Genomic DNA, 21,533 nt, shown 5'->3' on the forward strand with positions numbered 1-21,533 from the left:
TGTGCATATATTTGTGAATGTCCTTCTGAAGTAAATATTTTGAAACAGAATTGGTGGGTCATTTGTTGTGCATTATATAATTTTTGTATAGCTATTTTCAAAACGAGTACAACAGTTGCTGTCACAAAGACAACAGAAAAGTTTACCAGATCCCACAATTTAACAGGAATATTGTTGTATGTTAATGTTTACTAACCCATGAGGAGATGATACCTTGTTTTAATATCCATTTTCTTAATTGGTAAAATAAAATTTGTAGCTAATGGAAATCCATTCAGAAATTGAAACATTTCCAAATTTTTATTGCTACTTAATTATATGAATAAGAATTTTCACATGCTGTGATACACAAATATTAATATTTTTCTTCATTTTCTAGTTGCTTACAAAAGAACTATTGGCATTTCTCCTTTATATTACATTAATGAGAAGGGTAGGACCACATTTCGTATTTTATAGTTTTTTTTTTATTACTTGTCAGTATAATTTGAGGAAAAGAGATTAGTTTTAGTTCCTGATTAGTACCTATGGTTTAAAAATGGATAAAAAAAATAAAATTATGTCTTCTGCTCTGGTTTAAAAGTGTCCCCTCATGTTCATGTGTCAGATTTGTCATTCCCAATGCAGCAGCACCTAATAAAGGGGTGATTCATTTACTGAAAGCTCTGCCTTCCTGAGTGGATTATGTTGTTATCCTAATAGTGGGTTAGTTATCAAGAGAGTGGCTTGTTACACAAGTGAGCTTAGCCCCCTCTTGGTCTCTGGTTCTCTTGTGCCCTCTTGCCCTGTCACCTTCTGCTATGGGATTACCACAACATGAAAGGCCATACCTGATACTGGATTTCCCTGCCTTATGAACTAAGGGAAATAGATTTGTTTTCTTTATAAATTCTTGATCTGTGGTTTTCTGTTATATCAACACTAAAGAGTCTAAGCTTCATAAGTCTTCATGTATTTTCAGCTTTATTTACTTATACTTTTCTGTATATTTTACTTTAAGAAAACCTTCTTGAACAGGTTTTTTTCCTGTGCAGCTGGAGCCAAAACCAAGATGTAGGAAGATTCCAGGACCGCATGGGATGGGGGTGGGGGTGTGAGCAGTTTCAGGCCTCTAACTGAAAATGGGTTCATTTTTTTTTTTCTCATGGGATCAGGCTTGAGAGAAACTTATATACTCTTCCCACAAGTGTTTTATAAAATCCCTATATGTCATTGTTCCCAAGAGATGGATTTGGTATTCATACTTTGTCATTCAGGAGAGCTCTGTGGAAATCTTCTGAACCTACTTCCATTTTCCCTACTGCTGATTTTTTTTTTTTTTCTAAAATTGACATCTGGTTCTATCATTTGGAAGATCATGTAATCTTTCTCCAAAATCAGGATACTTTTGAGTGAATTGTTGTGCTATCAATAAAGCCAGGATAGTGGAAAAAAAACAAGTTCCTGTCCTGGCATTTGGAATGTAGAGTCACCTTGCCTCTCTCAGCCTAAAATCCTTCCAGGTCTTGCCTGAGCCATCTGGGCCAAATCTAAACTTCCTAAGACATCCCATTAGATCTTGGAGATTTGACCCCTGGCTACCCATCTAACTTCATTCTTCTGCCACTTCCCTATCTACATTCCTCTTCTGCCACTTCCCTATCTATATTCCTTATCTGACCACATTATTACTTTCTTACGATTTTTTTTGGGGGGGGGTGGTGGTGGTGCTATTTCATTTACTTCTGTGCATTCTTTATCTTACTTGGCCACCTGACAAATTCTTATTTATGCTTCAGCAATAAGACCTAATAGTACTTATTCCTTGTAGCCCTGCCTTTCTCTTCTATTTTTTAATGGACTTTGAAGCCATACTAACCACTCTACCCCTAGTATTGGGTTCATGGATTGTCCTATAATCCTCTTACCCCACTCTTGGAGCATGATGCATTTTAAAAATATTATTGTTTTCTTTTGGGTATGATGTATATAATATGGCACAAATTATCTAGGAAAAACACTGAAGGCCATAAAAACATATTGTCCTAACTAACAATGCTGATTCAGGTAAGTTATAGGTGCCAGATTATTTACAATTTACAAAATAATTTTCAGTTTTCAGAAGTTTTGGGTTTTATAGTTGTGGATAAGAGAATTATAAAATTCATCTGAATTTTATAATTCTCTTATCCACAACTATAAAACCCAAAACTTAACAATGTCTCTAAACATTGCCACCCTATCAGTACACTTGTTCGTTGATCCTTCAGAACAGAAATCAAATTTATTCACCTCTTTATGTTTAGTGTCTAGTATATATCACATGGTCCAAAGATGTTGGTGGATCTACTGAACTCATATTTTGGGAGTTATTTGAAAAGGCACATAGCTGTGTAGATTTCTAGGTGTTTGGACTAACTGAAAGTTGGGTGATTTGGAGGGAAGGTACAGAACTCTTCTATCTTATACTGTGTAGGCATTTAGACCTGAGTTCAAATGTCATCTGCAACCCTGTGTGACTTTGAGCAAGTTGTTTAGGTCTTCAGAACCTTGGTGTAAAATAAGGGTAGTTGTATTTTTTTCATACGAATGTTGTGATGTTTCAATAAGGAAAGGTATGTAAAATTTTGGGCACTGTATATTACTCAAGCATTGAAAATGAAACCAAGTGTTTAATGCTCAGATCTTTATGAGTTAATTTTTTTCCAACAAGCTACATTCCACAAAGTGAAAAAAAAATCAAAAGACTGAGGATTTAGGAGAATTTATAAAGTCATCAAAATTTTTAAATGACATTTTTATGACTATGATTCATCATTTAACCATGATCTAAAGGGTGCTGTATCATGAATTTGAACTTACGATGAAGTAGCCCCAGAAACATGTTAAGTCAGGTGTTGAAATGATCAGATATGCACTTCAGAAATAGAAGTCTGGCCAAAGAGAAGACAGAAAAGGAGACAAGTCTGGAAGAAGAAACACTGATTGACTCAGTGAAGAGTGCTCTGGTTCCAGGGAGAGTTACTGAATCAGGAAAAAGAGAAGATTCAGGAGAAAATTTGGAAATCAACATTCCAGTGAAGGAATGTGAAGGAAAAAGTTCTAGTGAAGAAGTGTGAAGAAAAAAAAAGGGCAGGAATATGACTCACTGGGAGACAGGCAGGATGGTGAAGAAAGGAAGACCACGATTTTGGTTTTGGCTGAAGCAGTTGTGATCATGCAAATAGAAATTTGCGTAGGCTCTTGGTCATGCAGACAAGACTGAAAGACTTCCTTAAATAGTGGGATCTGAATCCATGGAAGAGAAAAGTTCCTCAGTAGAATCATGAGTCCACCAATATTTAAAGAAAGAGAACTTTAAGGAACAAGAATCCTGAATAAAAGACTGGAAAAGAGGATAGGGAGAGGGAGCCTGGGAGGAATAGAGGAACTCTAGATAGCACAAGGGGTTGGGAGGGGAAGGGAGAAGGCATGGGGTTATAAATGATGGTGGAATGTGATGATCATTATTATCCAAAGTACATGTATAAAGACACAAATTGGTGTGAATATACTTTGTATCCAACTAGAGATATGAAAAATTGTGCTCTATATTTGTAATGCACATGAGGTGGGATGGAAAGGGAGAAAAAAGGGAAATTGCATGGTAATGGAGGGAGACCCTCATTGTTATACAAAATTACATATAAGAGGTTGTGAGGGGAATGGGAAAATAGACAAGGAGAGAAATGAATTACAGTGGATGGGGTAGAGAGAGAAGATGGGAGGGGAGGGAGGGGGGATGGTAGAGGATAGGAAAGGTAGCAGAATACAACAGTTACTAATAGGGCATTATGTAAAAATGTGGATGTGTAACTGATGTGATTCTGCAATCTGTATTTGGGGTAAAATTGGGAGTTCATAACCAACTTGAATCTAATGTATGGAATATGTCAAGAGCTTTATAATGTTTTGAACAACCAATAAAAAAAAAGAATTGTAATGCATTTGGCTGTCATATATAAATTAAAAAAAAACAGCAAAAAAAGATATGAAATAAAAATCAAGTCAGCAGTTTTTGTAGCAGCTAGAACAAGAATATTTTAAGGAGTGGTCAACAGTGCAAAATGTCAAAATCAGCTCATTTGAAATAAGGATTGACAAATTACCATTAATAAGTACATCTTTAGCAAATTTGATGAGACCAATAGAGAAGAGGCTATGCTAACCCCACGAACGTGGTTTAAGAAAAGAATGGCAGTCTGTGAGCACAAGTAATTTCTTTAAGAAATTGTACTTACAAGAGGAGTAGAAAGGGGGCAAAAACTGGAGTAGCACACAAGAGTTGAACATTTTTATTAGGTAGGATGTTTCAGCATGCTTAAAACCAGTGAAAAGGAATCAATAGAAAAGAAGTTGAGTGGAGTAATTAAAAGTGAAGTCCCACAAAAGTTGACAAGGGATGGAGTCTGAAGCAAGGGTGAAAGAATGGGATCACATTTTCCTTTGTAAGAAAAGGTGTCCATTCTGGATGCTGATCAGTTTTGCCTCAGGGCAAGAAGTCAAGGAAATTTTTATTTATAACTATTATTTTTCTATCCAAAGAGGGAGTTAGAGAGTCAACTGACAATTATTTTGCTACATTTGGGGATAATTTGGTGTGTCAATGAGCTTTTTGTCACTGTGACCAAAATACCTGGGATAGACAATATGGAGGAGGAAAGGTTTATTTTTGGCTCATAGTTTTAGAAGTTTCAATCCTGTGTCCAGCAACCCCTTTGTTTTGGACCTGTGGCAACACAGAACATGGTGGGGAGGGTGGGTGGTGGAAAGTTGCTTATCTCATGGCAGCAAGGAAGGGTTGGGGCAAGATATAGTCCCCAAAGTCAAGCCCTCTGGGACCTACTGCCTCCAGCCTTGCCTGCAGTCCATACAGTTCCCAGTAGTCCTTTCAGCTATCAGTGGATTAATCCACAGGTCAGAGTCTTCATGAACTAATTACTTCCACAAAGCCCCACCTTTGGGCATTACTGCACTGAGAACAAAGACTTCCACATGTCAGCCTTTGGGGGACATTTCTGATCCCAAACCATAACATTTGCAGTATTTAGAGGGTAAGAAAATTTTGAAACAGGATCTACAAAGAACAGGAAAAAACTGAATAGGAAAAAGTAAGATGCCCAGTCAGCATAGTGTTGAAATTGGAAGCTAATAAGAGTAATATGAGGGCTGGGATTGTGGCTCAGTGGCAGAGTACGTACCTGGCATGTGTGAGGCACTGGGTTTAATTCTCAGCACCACATAAAAATAAATAAATAAATAAATAAATAAATGGAAAAGTATTGTGTCCATCTACAACCAAAAATAAGTATTTTCTTTTTAACAAAAGAGAGTGATATGCATCTGCCTGGTTTTAAAATCTCCTATTCAGTTGCTTTCAGGTAGGAAAAAAGAAACAGTTGTATTTATCCATGAGTGAGGTTTCTGGTTTGTTTTTCAGGAGAATGTAATAAACCCCAAGTGAAAGTGACTTCGATGATGAAATGAGGCATCCCAGGTATGATGATGTACTCATTGATGGGGACTCACAGGCAAGCAGGAGGTGAAGTAGGAAGGAGAAAAGGCTCATGAACTGGCATTCCTGCTGAGAAAGAGGAACACATAGGAGCTTTGTGTGTGTGTGTGTGTGGGGGGACTGAAATACTTGAATTGGTAATTCTAATATAACATTGTTTGCCATAGTGACACGTGTTTGAGCATCATTATAAAGGGGAAGTGGTAAGGCAGAGAAGAGAATACTGGAGGCAAGGGGCCAACTGCTGGGAGGCCCCGGTGATGAATATGAATGGCTTGTTTGTGCCACATGAACTCCTAAATTACACATGACAATGAGTAAACTTGATGACTGAGCTCTCTCTCTCTCTAGCTTAAATTTTCAATGTCTCCAGATAATTAAAAAGAATCCATTATATGATATGCATCCTATTATATCTTGGTAAGATTAGGAGGTAATGCAATTTACACAGATTAAGTTAGGCTCTGAGATAATGAGGTTTAAAATTACTCAAACTCTAGTTTGATTACATACATTTGCATAAACATTTCTCTACCACTATGTATTTACTTATCTCCTTATCTGACTCTTTGTCTGAATATACATCTCTACCTTAACTATAAACATTTTATCCTTTTATCGAGTCTTAATATAGCAAAATGAATCGACAGAGTTCTGAAAAATTGACAAAAGATTATTCTTATTAGAAAACACAGTAAATGCTCCAAATGCGAATTCCTCTGAAACATTTAGAAAAGCAGAACTTTGTCAACGTCTATATAACCAGGCCATCCCATGTGTGTCATCTCACCCACTGTGACTTGACTCATGAACACTGTTAGGTCCAACTGCTGTCACCATGGGCCTGGTCATGATCATGGAGAAAAACACAGAACAGTTTTCATGTTCTTGATTCCAGTTACCACTGCCTCAATTAGTACACTTATTTGTGTGTCTTTCTGAATTGTTATTTTTTTTAATTTTAAATTTTTAGTTATCTTTAATGTTTTAAGTTGCATAAAAGTCTTATTTCCCATATAAAAATGATAACTTAGTTGATGATATTTTTCATGTGTTTTTGTTTCACTGGTTGCTCTTCACTGTGGCCTGAGCACTGGTTGCTCCTCACTATGAAAAAACAAAGGCACTATCAATTCTGGATCAAAAATCCACTCAGAAGAATCATATTCAGAATTTTAGTTTTTAAATTATTTTAATCTACTTATTTCATGTTTTCCTTTTTATGGTTTTGCATATGTAATATATGATTTTAAAAATCTCTAAGATTTAAAGAGATCTTTCCATTAGTATAAAATGAAAATCCTATAGGATAAGAAATTTATCCTATAGGATAAATTTCATTAACTCCTAATCTTACCAAGATATAATAGGATGCTTTAAATTATGTGTCATAATTTAATTGTCAACATTCTCTTTACTTTCTTGGTGCTACATAAAATAATGGTGTTACACCAAATACTGTTATAATCAATGAATGGCCTGTTAGATTCAATCAAATATGGCTACCAGTATGGTATTCAAATTTATTTTAAAATCTTTACATATTCTCATAATTGTGTAAATAATTTGTAATCTGTGATTATATATTACACATTTACATGAACTAAAAGAATCATATGGATTATCATACACTTAATTAGTAGCATCAGTACAGTTCAATGCCTGGCACAGTTGCTTTTACATAGAAAATGCTTAAAAATATTTGTTGAATAAAATCATATGGTGAAGACTGCATTTTTAGATATATTAATAACTCCTACTGTAACATTAGAAATGAATTAGATACATAAATAAAATCAGGAACATAATAAGCTTCTGATTATTTTGTTCATTATTCCTATGATTCCATAAGTACTTAAACAGAAGTAAGGGAATCATGAAGATTGAGAGAAATCAATAGCTTTTGTTTGATGAACATAATTTTTTAGTATGAACAAACTGACATTCACAAACTTCAAAGTTGACAGTGAGGTTCCCTATTCAACAATAAAATAATAATAAAATAATAGATTAGACAATAGGCTGTAAAACATTTCAAAATCTACCTGAAGGGGAAAAAGTTACCAATATTAGCTCCTTTTTACCCCCTACCCCCAGATGATCCACCCTTCTGGCTCCAAGGCCAGCACAGCACAATTCAATTTCTTTCTTCTTCTTCTTCTCTCTCTCTCTCTCTCTCACACACACACACAGTAGATTCTTAGTATCCATTTGGGGTTGGTTTTAGGACCCCCCCCAAAATTCCCAAATCCATAGCTGCTTAAATCCCTCAGGTGAATGTAAAACAGTATTTCTACATATGCAATTCATATCTTCCCAAATACTTTAAATAATCTCTGTATTACTTATAATGCATAATCCAAATTAAAAGTTGTATTGTTTAGGGAATAATAACAAGAAGAAAAGTCTGCACATGTTCATTATGGATGTATTTTTTCCCAAAATATTTTCCATCCATACTTGGTTGAATCTACTAATATGGAACCCAAGGACATACGGGGATTTCTGTGTGTATGTGTGTGTGTGTGTGTGTTACATATATGTGTGTTATGTTTTATGTAACATATATTAATATATATTTTCCTGTTAATCTGAGTCATATTAATGGCATCTCTTACATTTAAAAGGTACTTAGGATATATGTGATATTATGAAGAAAATAAATCTACCTTATTAGACAATAACAAGAAGCCATCTCTTTAGTCAGGATTATGTTTCTAAACTTGATCAGTGTTGGTTATTCAAAAAATGGAAATTGGCATTGTACAAGTAAAAAATGAGATAATATGATTTATTGACCTTTAACAATAACACTAACAGGAGGTCCAGTTTCTTTGATATGTTCATACTAATTATGCCTTGGGATTTTGAATAAGATGACTTTCAGCTCTTTTTCCACTGTCATGTTGTTTCCAGTGCCTCACAGTAATGAATTTTAATTATGATATGAACTGTTAGTTACTTACCTTGGACAAACTATGGCAGGAACATATTACAAATGAGACTTTGATGAACTTTTTCCTAATAACAAATTAACAAAAACAATTTAACTATTTGTTTTAATATTTGTTTTCATTATAGGCTTTTGTATGAACACATAAAAAAGAATTACATTTGAAATTATGAATTTAAAGTTGTACATCTCAAACACACTAAAATCTTTTTCATAATTTATTGTTAGTACAAATAAATTCTATTTGCCAAGAATATGAGTAAACAAATATTCATGTGGATTTAAATGAATATATATGCACATACTCAAGTAAAATAATAAATAATGTTGTGTGTCAGATTTGGATGATAGCAAATGTAGTAAAGACAAAGGGTTAGGATTTGAGTAATAATGGCAAATTGAGAGATTTTTATGGACACCTTCTAGTATGTCATTAATTGTAGACAACGGCATAATAATAGTTGAGAGAACTATCCTTGCAAAAATTTGTTCCAGTGCCCCTTAGCAGCAAGAAATGCCCTCAAGATCTCCTCTTTCTTTTTCTTCTCTTTCTGTAACTTAGGCTGGCCTCTAAGAATCCCTGAGTTCTAATCCTTACTTCATTACTAACCAGTTTTGTGATTTGGGGGGAAGTTTTAAATTTTTCTTGCCTTGGTTTTCTTACTGACAAAATGATGATTCCCAATTCTAACTGGAATGACTAACAGCAATTCAAATAATGACATGGTTATTTTTTCCATGATATTTTCTTCTTAAGCAAACTTACATGCCTTCTTTTACTGTTGTAAATGCATATGTATACATCCATCCATCCATACATACATACATACAGATGGCCCTGAGTTATGACTCTCCTGTGGTGCAAATACGGTAGAAACCATACTTAGAATTTGGATTCTGATCTTTTCCCATGCTAGCAATATGTGCTGCAATACTCTCTTGTGATGCCCAGCTATAAGCTGAAGTACATGATCTGAGCATATTTAAGATAGGTACAGTAAGCTGTAATGTTCAGTGGGTTAGGTACTAAATATATATTAGACTTACATTTTCAATTTATGATGGGTTCATCAGGACATAACCCCATTATAAGTCAAGGAGCATCTAGATTAAACAGATATTCCCACTTTCCTAGAACTTCAGTAAACTGAGTTGATTTATTGTGCACTTACAAGTTTAGCTATGGACTCACAGTTGTAACTGAACACACTCTGGAGAAATAAATGGACATCCATTTTGTTTTCATTTGCTTTTTCATGAGTATGTTTCTCATTACATTCTAATTTTTAACTGGGTCAAGTGCTCTGTTTCCTGCCATTATCATGGACAAAATATTTTGTAGACTTATCTATATGATATTGTATTAGACACTGGAGACACAAAGATACAGGTATACCTAACTTAATTTCACAGGGTAATTGAAAATTATTAAATAGAACTTATTCGTTTACAAATAGGATTTTATTTTATTCATTCAACAAATATTTATTGAACTTCTAGGATGTACCATAGATCACTACAGATTAAAGAATAAGCAAACCCTTGCCCTCAAAAAAAAAAAAAAAAAACTTACATTCTAGTTACTTAAAAGTGCATATCATTAGTAGAATAAATTTAGATCAGGAAGAATCTAAACTTTCAAAAATAGAGATAATTTTAATTAGCATTAGAAATTCCATTAAAATTTATGGTACTGTTTGTCTTCTTCCAAAATTTTGTAAAAAAAACCTTATAAACGAATGTAGATGTACTCCCAAAAATGATCAACTTTTTTTTTCATAAAAGCAAAATTACATTGAAGATTAAGATATAAAGAAAATGTGATTTAAAAGAAATGGACAACTATATAAAATCGCTAGCATAACAATTAGATTTCAGAGATGCCTAACTCAGCAAAAGAAGAAATACATATCTTAGTTTATTACAAGAATAAAATGCAAAAAGAAAAATCCCTTCAATATTGCCAGATATCCCAGAATTAAGGGAAAATGGTTGTTTGCTATAACCTGCTGGGCCTTTGAAGATAGTCTTCCATTTGTTTTTGGAGTAAACTGAGACCAAGAGCAATGTGCATTAATAATCATGTGACAATGAGACAAGTAATAGTAAAAATTGGCCATTTTCCAGTGGAGTGATGATGTTGAGGAAGGAAAACCGATGTTTTCATGCATCCCTTTTCACATGAGTATATTGAGCTTCATTTTTTTTTCTTTCCAGACCTACAAGTCTCAAGGGAAATTTTCCACTGATAAATGTTTCTAAACTGTAATTCTTAAGACAGTCAGGAGGATGTGCAAAACCTAGAGTTACTGTGATCCAAAAATGATAACTTAATAGTTTTTTGTTTTGTGTCTGTTGAGTAAACCTACTGAGTCCCACCACTCATTTTAAGCCCTAATTATGGTCTCAGAGAAAAATCATGGTGTAATTTTGAAAACTGTACTTAGTTATCTCTCTTATTTTTTTAATAATGAAGTGCTTCAGTAAATTTCATTGATATGTACCTTCTCATTATCCCCACCTATAAGAAAACAAAGAATACATGTATGAACTTATAAGAATTTGTCTAAAGTTTTGCTTCAGGATCTTTAGTCCCAAATTAAAATAGTATAAAAATGCAAAATTGAAACACTGATGAATTAAGTGCTTATTCAAATATTTGTATTAAGTGTAGGTCTATGCAACTATTATGTGTGAACGTGAACTTCAGTGGGTTTGATTAGCTGCTATTTTATGAGGCCTGTCTTTCAAGCAACGTGGTTTTATTGAATCTGATAGACACTTCTGCAGTAAAAACTGACCTGAAATGAACTTAAATCCAGTTAAAAAATGATCATGTATATTCAGTTAGTTTATCTGAAAAATAAAAATTGAGAACAACATATTGTTTTGTATTTTTCTAGGCATTCTAATATTTATCATATTGTGCAATAAAATGAATTTAGTGGGTAACATCTATTTGGGGGAGAGGGAGAATCAGTGGTTAAAAAAATCCCCCCAAACCTAATTGTCCAAAAATTGCACATGATGAATGTTCTGGTATGCTAGTAATGTGGATCCATTTAATGGTTTTTATCTCAACTATTCTAAAACAGTAGATTAATTAATATTGAAAGCTATAATCTAACTGGTCACAAATTTTATTAAAATATGAGACTGATAAACTTGGTTGGAAGGGGTCCTAAATGGCAATAACACTACTGCTGCTTCTCTTGCCAATGTTGTGGTAAAGATGGTGATGCTTGCTCTTTTTTTTGGCATTTTAGAAAAAGTAGGAAAATAGCTCATAAATATATATGATTCTTAACTCCTTTAATAATAGTGGAAATAATAACTTTAACTGGAATTACCCGACTCTCCTTCCTTCTGTTTCTAATTACTTTCAAAGTAAATAATCACTGCACCATTAAATTCCATTGATGTCCTCCTACCAGCAAAGATTTCTCATTAAACAGTGAGCAGAAGGATCAACTATGGAAGTACTTTTATTTAGGGACTTAAAATAAAGGGCACAAGTGCACTAATTATAAGAAAATCTACATTACAGAATACTTTGTAGCTGTGTAGCTAATGAATGTTATTAAACATTTAGTAAATATCATTGTATCTACTTCATAGATACCTATTCATATTGGAAGTCTATTTGCAAATTAGTTTACTTACAACTGTTGCATAAATTTGCAAATGGAAAAGGCAGCCCAATCTTGTTTACCTTTGTTTCATATATCACCTAGCAAAATATATCTAGTAACAGCCACTTAATATATATGTTCACATACTAAATTCAATAACCTACTTATGTTTTTCCTTTAAGGTGAGAAAAAATATTCACACAATTTAGACTAATTTTTCTACATTTTTTGTTCCCAAGGTAAAATCCAAAAGAAATTAGGACTACACACCTTCTTATACTGCTTAGGAAAAAACTCAGAAAACCGTTTTATAATTCATATAGTGTATTTTGCCTTAAACTTATATAGTTGTATAGAGTGGAAAGATTTAGAAGGCAGTACTGTATTTGGTTTTCAACCTTCACACATTTACCACATTACCAGCCAAGAAGTCCCAGGAAACCACTATTTAGTGTGTGATTACAAAGGGGTAGGAGAGGGTAATAATCAGTAGTTTTATTTAGATTATCAAATACTAAATGACCAAAACATGGGGCCTTAAACTTAAATACTCTCATTTCCTCCACTGTACCCTATTCTCAGAGTCTTAACTTAATCCTATGTATCACTAAAAGACATTTCAGAAGATTTGACCCAATATCATCACAGTGGACTCTAAGGTTATACTATTTCTTTACCTCCCGCTTAAAGATCATACACAGGACACAAATATACATGATGCATGATGTTCATTCCCTTACAGTGTTAATTGAATTTCATTCACTTACAGGAATTTAATAGAAAATAGAATTTAGCAAATAGAAAAGACTCAGCTGTGTTTATATATTCCTCAAATATCTAAGTTTCCAGTAGGTTGATAGCAGCAATTGTGTATCATTGTGTTCCAGGGTCTAAGCAGCAGTCTCTCACGTATTGCCAACGCGAAGACAGAAGCCCCTCTTGGCTCCTGTTGCCATAAGGAGAGAATACGAAAACCCCTGCAGATATGCCACCAAAAACATAGTATGTAAATCCAAACCAAATCAATTCCCATCTTTCCCCTTCCTTTGTCTTGGACTGCTTTGAGGTGGGTGGTGTGGGAAGCACTCATGTGCAGTCCTTTTCACGCTGGGTTCTCTACTGCCCTGCTCTGCGCAGAGCTTGTCCATCCAGCTCTCACCTGTTGCCCTGGCTACACTTAACCCATGAAACCCCACACCAGAGACCAAAAATGATCTGAGAAAGCAAAGGGGAAAAAAAAAATGAGATCCTGCAGAAGGAAAGGCAACCATCTAGTCAAATGCTGAAAAATTCAGCACAGGTGTTTTGTTTCCCAATGCAACAAGTGAGGGTCATTTGCCCATGTCGCCCTCCCCCGCTATTGCGCGGGTAATCAAAACCTTTTCCCCCAGGAGTAACTAAAGGTGGCTCTGATTCGCCTCCTTCCCTTAAGCCTTGAGAAAACAAACAAACAAACCAAAAAAAAAAAAAAAAAAAACAAACAAACAAACAAAAAAACAAAACTGTCACCTGAAACTTCTTTCCATCTCCAGATTTCTGATGGTGGATGTTCTCCATCCCACCACCCAAGTTTCCCAAAGGTATAGGAATGATGCTATATGTTAGGGTGTCAGGGACGGGTGTGAAAGTATGTGTGGAAAAGACTTATAGCCTTTTCCCTTTTCATTAGAAAAAATCATACACGCTGAGGGTTTTGAAAGCTCTCAAGTAAGTACTCCACAGGTTGCTGCCGAAAGTTAACCCGATGGGGACTCTTTCTGTTCCTGAAGGTCAAGGCAGCACCCTGTGCACGAGATTCTTTGCGTTCAAGCATAGATTCTCGCGCCTGGCTCCTTCGCGGAGCCGGTGACCCGCGACACGCAGGACAAGCTAGGGCAACCAGAGTCCCGCAGGCGAATCGCCCCCGCAAGCAGTCGTGCCGCAAGCGGTCCCGGCGTCTCCACCCGCGTAGCCTCTTTCACTCCAGGTGGTAGACCAGAGGCGTGGGAGAGCGCAGAGAGACCGGGTGCAGGCGCCAGGAGCAAAAGAAGCCGGCAGGCAGGAAGCAGAGCAGAAGCCCGGCTGGTAGACAGGTGGAAACCCAACCCGAACACCCCACGCTCGAGGTCGCCAGCGGCAGAGTCAAAGGAAGGATAGAGGTAGGAAGGCGCGGCGCCCTAAAGATGCCCCGGGCACGGCGCACGAGTATCAGCACCCGGGAGCTTAGAGCGAGCGCGCGGGGTCCCAGCAGAGGGAACACCAGAGAGCCCCGGTTACCTGTGCTGCCTCCGCTCTGGCTGCCCCTGTCAGGGGGAAAGATGCCCGAGCACTTCTCCCACTCCACCTGGCCTGCGAAGCACAGCTCGGTGACGATGTGCAGCGCCTTCTGGCACAGGCTGCTTACTCCGTCCTCTTTGTGGAAACTCATCGTTTGGTTTTTCTTCGGGGTTCTCTTTTACTCAGTTAGCCGCCCTTTCCCCTTTCCGTAACCTCTAGGCTGACCCCTCTTGCGCCCTAAGCCATAGCCAGCCGGCGGGTTCTTTGGCTGGTGAACGAGCAGCCAAGATGCCAAAAACTCTTAGGAGCCTGGAGTTGGCCCCATGGCTCAAGCGGAGGGCGCTGAAGGCGGATAGGCACTGGCGGGCAGGAGGCGGCGGCGGCGAGGTTTGCTCCAACTCTCCCGCCACGAGAGCGAGCCGTGACGAGCTGGAGCAAGAGACCCGGCATGGAGTGCCGAGAGGAGGTGGGAGACGAGAAAAAGCCAAAGCCCTCCACTCGCAAGAACGCCCCCTTCCTCTTTCCAGCGCGTGTGTGTTTCTGGCGGGTGCCTGGCGGCGGCGCGTCCAATCACAGCTCCGCGCGGGCCTGGGATGACAGGCGGCGGAGCACTCAGCCCTGGAACCAGTCTGCTGGCGGAGGCACTGGCGCGGAAGGACTGTGGAGGCCAGGGGTGCTGGCGGTCGCTGGGAGGGGGCCGAGTAGCCCTCTGTTTTCCTTATACTTCTTTGAATCTCAATCCCTCCCCACGCCCCGCTCACCCCCTCTTTGTCTCTCAAACTTTTCTGTGCTCTGCACGGTTCTGCTGTTGTGGAAAAGTCATTTTGGAAAACGTCAAATTAAAAAAAAATAATAATCAAACCGCACTGCTGCAAAGAGAAGAAAGACACCCCTTTCAAAGTATTTTTAGAAAGGATTTCTAACAATCATAGTTTAAGGATAGAGAATGTTTTTTTCTTAGAGGATTTTAATACTAGTAGTGAAATTCACCATAATGCAATTTTCATGTTTACACAGTCCAGTTTTTCTTCCTGTATGGATACTATGCATAGTCAAATTTGAAGTAATTGCTTTTGGTTTTAGCCATTTTAGGTAGATAAAACGAAATATGTTCATTTATACTAATGTTCAGTTGGGACTCTATTGATTAATCCATAATTGGCAGTAAAGAATGCACAACTTGATGTCCTTTATCTCTTTTGTTAACGACTTAAATACTAAAAAGACAAGAGGTGAGTGATAAAGGGGAGCCAGCAGGTTAAGTTCTAATCTTTCATAAGCCCTTCTTAATATTAAATTGTTTCCAGCTCTTTTTCTCAGCCTGAAGAATGAGGATCTTAAACTAGCATATCCAGCTCACGTGTACCTTTAATTCTTTCATTTAAGTGATGTGAATCACTAATGGACCTAAAATCGCAAAACAAAATTAGCAAATATGTGCCACAAGTTATAATGCATATACATCTTTTAAAAATTATTTTCATGCAGAGTTTGATCCCATATCATCCCGAGGCTTGATTTAACTATCATGGGCTGAGGGGTTCTTTATTTTCAAAGTGAAATAGTCAGAATTTATTAGTCTGCACTAGAATAAGCAGTCTTATTCTAAACTGCTAGTCAGTTCATGGCTTTCTATGGACATCGTGGTAAATACTAGGCAAAGCACCCCAGTAGGTAAACATTCATTAGTTGAATCATTTTGAACTGATTCATAGGACAGTTGGTTTAACGGGGGCTATTTTTACCACGAATGAAGACAACCTGAAATCTGCAGGCTTCATTTAAATTTTGTACTTATGTATATTGATTTGGGTGGTTTTTAGGTTAGATTAGCTAAAGAAATAATTTCTCTGTCAATTTAAAAATGCTGACCATCTACTGTGTGCTCAAAGTTCAGTAACACATTTTTATAAATTCTATTCTAATTGTCTTACCCTTCTTTTTTCTACAGTCTAGTCAGACCCATATAAACTAACCTGCAATGCCATGCTCTGCTGTCATGTTTACTGTAACAACAAACTGCTGAGTGGGAGGAGCACATGAGTAATTTCTCTTTATACTACATACAGACTGTGATTGCTAAAGTGGAGTAATGCAGAAGGTTTCTCTAATGACCCTCTTAGGTTTGATGGCAGTGTTAAGAATGAAGTAAATGAATTCTCAAAGTAACTTTCCCGGTATTTGTTTATGCTGTTCCTGGCCTGTTGCTACTCTCACTGCTCTGTTTCAACAATATGAAGGGTTAATTTCACTTGGATATTATTTTTCTGAATTGACTGAAGCTTTTTTTCTTTCATCTAAAATGAATACCATAAGGTTTTGATTTTTCTCTTTGTTCTTCAGACCATCTCTCAGCTCATTAGCAGGTGAATCAAAACACTTTTACTTGTCACCTATTAATAACTCACGTGAGAGTTTTGGGAAAAGTAGAAACTGCATTCAAGGTTATTTTTTTCCCCTAGTGTTGAAGAATAAGATGACAAGGATTTCAATTTGCACTCTTTAAAAATTCTTTGCCAACTATTTCAGCTACCAATTCTAAAAAATAAACCAAGCAATACATTTATTGCATTTATTTCCCCACACAGATTCTGAAGGAACTGCTAAGATAGTAAAAGCAGGGAAGAGCAGGGTGATTATTTGCTATGCCAAGTACTACACTAGGTGTTGTTAGTCAAAAAAATGCTGGTTTTAATAGTCTTTGTCCCAGCTTGCTTCTGAATGACCTCTATATTAAGTAGAGAAAAAAATGGTTTGGAGGTAAGGTGCCAAAGAGAAATAAATCCCTGTGTACTAACAATGGCTCTTGTGTGGCAATTTTGAACATTCAGTAAATACTATGATTTCCCTACTTTCTCAATCTACTTCCAATTCCTTCTTTCTCTCCTTTCAATGACCCTTTAAAATCATTGAGGAGGAGAGTTATAAATTAAAGAATATATGGGAATTATTTCTAAGACTTTACTTTTAAATGTTATTTGACTCCAAGACAGAACGAAGGAGGTGGAGGTGGGTAAATGAGGAAACCTCAGAGCAGCTAAGCTAGGACTGAATTAAGATCAGGGACATATGTTGAATTTTAATTTACTTAAAACTTTACTACTTTCCTTTTTTGTGTTCTATAGACAGCTCAGACCCATAACAATGTAACTTCCTGTACATGTTTGGGCCTTTCCCTTATTCTTTAATTCAGAAATGAGGTTGCCACTCACTTCCAATTGTTGATGATGGCAACCAGACTTCTGATGTATACCGATGAAGCTGGAACTAAGAAGTCTAGTTCCATTGTGACTCCAGATCCTTTTCGTGAAACCTGATTCATCTCTCCTAAAGGTTTGATGTCTTCTCTTTTTTGCTATTTACACTTTCTTCATTAATTCTGGTGGATACTCAGTGGGCATTTTAATTTGAGACTCAGCTTATATCCTTCAGTTTTGTAAAATTCTATTGATTTATTCCTTTTAGAGTGTTATGCCTTTTATTTTTTTTTTCTGTGCAGTCCTTTTTTGGAACTCCTTTGGGTTGGATATTTGATTACCAGAATTAAATCTCAAATTTTAATTTCTCCTCTGTCTTCTATCTCTATTACAACTATTTCTTATGCTCTAATTTTTTGGAGATTTCTTGATTTTGTCTTTTGAGCCATCCATTAAACCAGTACATGTTTAGCTATCATAGTCCTTAGATCTCTGCATATTTTTTGGTTTATTGATTGTTTTCTGTTTCTTATTTCATGAATATAATCGTTTCTGATTTTTCTAACCATATTAATTATATGTTTTAATGCTCATTCCCATTTGTCTTGTGTCTTTTTCCTCTGAACAATTATATGTTTTAACGCTCATTCCCATTTGTCTTGTGTCTTTTTCCTCTGTCTTGTTCAGTTGTTCTTGATGTTTAGTTATTGGTGGATTTTCTCAAGTGTTTGCTGATCCTTGGCTGTCCACTTAAGAGCATTATAATATGGATTTGAAGCCCCAAGTGCATCAACAGACATATAAGTGAACTGAGATGTATTTTTAATTATAACATCCCAAATATTTTCTGGAGCACTTCAGTCTTTTCAGAGAGACTATCTAATCTCTCACCAGGGATGTGGGATAATAACTAAAGTGCACCTGCTTTAACTTCTGATGCTGGTTTTTTTTTTTTTTTTTTTTTGTCCCCATCTGATGCCTCACTATGCTCTCTTTTGGGTTTGGTGTCTAAGGTCGGGAACATTCCTAGTTTAATATTTTCAGGGAAAGCCTCCTGTTTGCAAGTTTGGGGAACGGTGATCACTGAGCACAAAAGATGTGTGGGTGGAGACTTCAGCTTCAAGAAACCTTAAGAATTATATGGCAGAACACGATGGCCACTAAGGTCCTCTTGTGATTGTCTTCCCATAAACCCAAAAAGTTGACCAGCGGTTCATGCACCAAACCACTTCTTCAGAAGAACTAAGGAAATCAGTTGAGAGACCACAGTGCCTTCTTCCAGTATAACAAAATGAAAACATGTACTGAAGAAGGCAGGAAGGAAAGAGTGGGTTGTGTCAAACTTCCCCCAAGGCTACGCAGCCCTTCAAGAAACAAGATGCCTTCTACTTTAACGAGGGAGAGATATACAAGCTTTAGACATTAAACCTAGTGTCTTGGACGTCATGGGCTGTGTGTGGACTATGTTGCACATAGTAGCCTAATGAGGGGTTAGGTCTGGCATTGTGAACTCCCTGTAGTACCCCCTCAGGGATTGATCACTTGATACAGGTAAACCTCCATCTCAAGCTCTGCCTAAGATCCCACACAGCACCTGAGATGGGTGTGACCTTCCAAGATGTCATTCAATCTGCTGACTACAATATATCACAAAGCAAGACTCCACCCTTGAAACCTTACCTTTGGTGTATCACCTTAAATAAACCACAGGAGCCATTTTGTTTTTGTTTAGTTCAAGAACCCATGTGGGCTAGATCTATCAGAGGCTTCACTTTTGTAAATATATTTCTGAGTATTTGTGTTTTATTATTTGTTAATTACTTGAGATATTAAGATTTAGAGTGGCCATTTGGGGCTTAGATTCCTCTAGGCAGAAGAACTCCCATATGAGATGCTGACTGTCTTTTCCCCGAAAACCAAGTACTAAGTCTGTTGTGGTGAAACCTAGTGCTGGGCAAAGGCTCATGATGACCCTGGGCTAAAACCTGTAGACTGAGCTGTGTAAGGCCAGGTGGCTGACTAATTCCATTTCCGTCCTTGGGTAAATGGCAGAGTAGCAGAACTTCACCCATGGTGGAGCAGGACATGAAAGCTAGTACAGGGCTTTGTCTTGATGCCAAGTTCCAGGATCAACACAGTAAGACCCAGCATCCAATAGAAACTGAAGGCCCCATAATACAGGTCAGACAGAGCTCACAGGCAGAGCTCCTAGACTGGCCTTGGAATGTTAAAATGGGAAAGACTGGAATCTTAGTGTACATCATTTCCAGTCTTGGAGAAGGCCTGGGGCACACCTGTCTTCCTCCTGGGACTAAGCAGGCTCCTGAAGCTGTGAGACTCAGATTCAGTCCAGCCAGGTGTCAGCCTCTGTGGCAAAAGAACTATCCACCTCCTCCTCCTCCTCCTGCTATTAATACAGCTATTGCTAGGCCAGTACTTGCAGACAGCATGCTAGAATTTGCTAGAACTGCCCTGGCACCAGGTTATACTTATGCACTATGGATTGTATTCAAGTGTTGGACCATATCAGTACCACCTGTGTCAAGGGCCTTGATATACTACTGAGGCTGCTCAGGATCTGGCTGCTGTGACACTCGGGTGGAAGCCAACTTAGCATCAGCCTAGGGAGCCAAGGGGTTGACTTCACCAACACTACCCAACCTCAGGCAGCACAGTTTAGTACAACACTCTTGCTCACACAAGGTTGGAGATGGAAGCACAAGAATTTGCTTTGATAGTTTGAGCTAGGCTATTACAATCTAATATCTGGTGGATCTTAATGGCCCTCAGCCCTAGTTTGCCTGTGGACAGAGCATCTTGCATATCTTCAGCACCTGGGGAAGACAAGTATCCTGTCTATTGGACTCTACTTTAGCTAGAATCACCTGTGACTGGATGCAGTGGTCTTGGGCCATAAGTCTACTTCAGCAATAGGAAGTCCACAGTGATGTGGGCTTGGTCCTACCCATGTTGTGCTGGTTTTGGAAGGCTATGGGCACAGGGTGTGACACAGATTGGTGGAATTATTGGCCACAGATATGACAGAGGAGTCTGCGGATGGTCCATCCTTGGTGACTCTGCCCCATGCAGGGCAGAATTCTGTAATACCTGACTGTAGGCTGTTAACTGGGAATAAGGTATCTTAACTTCCCCTGGCTGTCCCTAGTGAGAGGCAGGTGGAGACAGACTACTTTTTCCTAGGGACTGTTCTATTTCTTTCTGAACAATACATCAATAATGTGTTTGGGGGGTAAACCTGGACTTAATTGCCCTTTAGTACCAAAAGAGCAACAACATGCCAACAGCAGATGCTTAGTATCTGGATCTGAATGACACCAAGAAGGAAACAGTAGAAGTACCTACAGGCTCAGAAAGAATAAACCGCCAACTTAGAATTTCTGGAAAGATAGGCACAAAGCTAGACTAGGAAGACTGGAATAAATGCTCAATCCTTTAATGCCCAGATGACATCACATGCCAGTAAGCATTAATAGGTTTCAGGAAACCACGGCCTCACCTAATAAGGTGCTAGAAACTTACGAGAGAGAGAGGAGGGGGGGAGATATCAGAATGAGAGAACTCAGAGAGTATAAAAGGTCTATTTTGAAGAGACTTGATTAGCTTGAAGAAAACACAGAAAAACATTTCAATACTGAAACAAACTTAACAAAGAGATGAAAGCAATTTTAAAAAATCAAACAAATTATTGAGGCGAAAAATACATTTGGTTAAAAAATGCAACAGATGGCATCAATAGCATGATTGATCAAGCTAAATAAATAATTAGTGAGCTCAAAGGCAGGCTGTTTGAAAATACAGAGTTGGAGGAGGAAAAAAGCACAAAGAGAAATGAAGAAAGCTTGGGAACTTTGGGAGAATATTTAAAAAGGAAATATTTGTGTTATGGGTTTAAGAAGGACTTGAGAATGCCAAAGGCTAGAAAGTTTTATTCATAGAAGTAA

The 21,533-nt window shown here is 37.4% G+C and overlaps 1 protein-coding gene and 1 long non-coding RNA gene across 4 annotated transcripts in view; one reads left to right on the forward strand and one right to left on the reverse strand.

Annotated features, from left to right (window-relative positions):
- The window catches only part of Syt10 (synaptotagmin 10), a 60,620-nt gene extending 46,095 nt beyond the window's left edge, over window positions 1-14,525 (reverse strand). Inside the window, exon 1 of the mRNA XM_046435885.2 lies at window positions 14,375-14,525. Within this exon, the coding sequence (XP_046291841.1) occupies window positions 14,375-14,525 (151 nt within the window). The remainder of the gene's footprint in view (window positions 1-14,374) is intronic.
- LOC131423866 (uncharacterized) overlaps window positions 1-21,533 on the forward strand; it is a 169,870-nt gene that overhangs the window by 142,317 nt on the left and 6,020 nt on the right. The window contains exons 5-7 of one of the 3 annotated variants that reach the window (XR_009225972.1): window positions 5,459-5,515; window positions 13,006-13,120; window positions 14,085-14,409. This is a non-coding gene — a long non-coding RNA (uncharacterized LOC131423866). Of the gene's footprint in view, window positions 1-5,458; window positions 5,516-13,005; window positions 13,121-14,084; window positions 14,410-21,533 lie in introns of those variants that run through there. The other 2 variants (XR_009225973.1, XR_009225974.1) reach the window with 2 other exon arrangements.

Source organism: Marmota monax, unplaced genomic scaffold (assembly GCF_021218885.2).
Source record: "Marmota monax isolate L192 unplaced genomic scaffold, Marmota_monax_Labrador192_F-V1.1 WCK01_AAM20220418_F8-fsc00012, whole genome shotgun sequence".
In the NCBI taxonomy this organism is placed as follows: Eukaryota; Metazoa; Chordata; class Mammalia; order Rodentia; family Sciuridae; genus Marmota; species Marmota monax.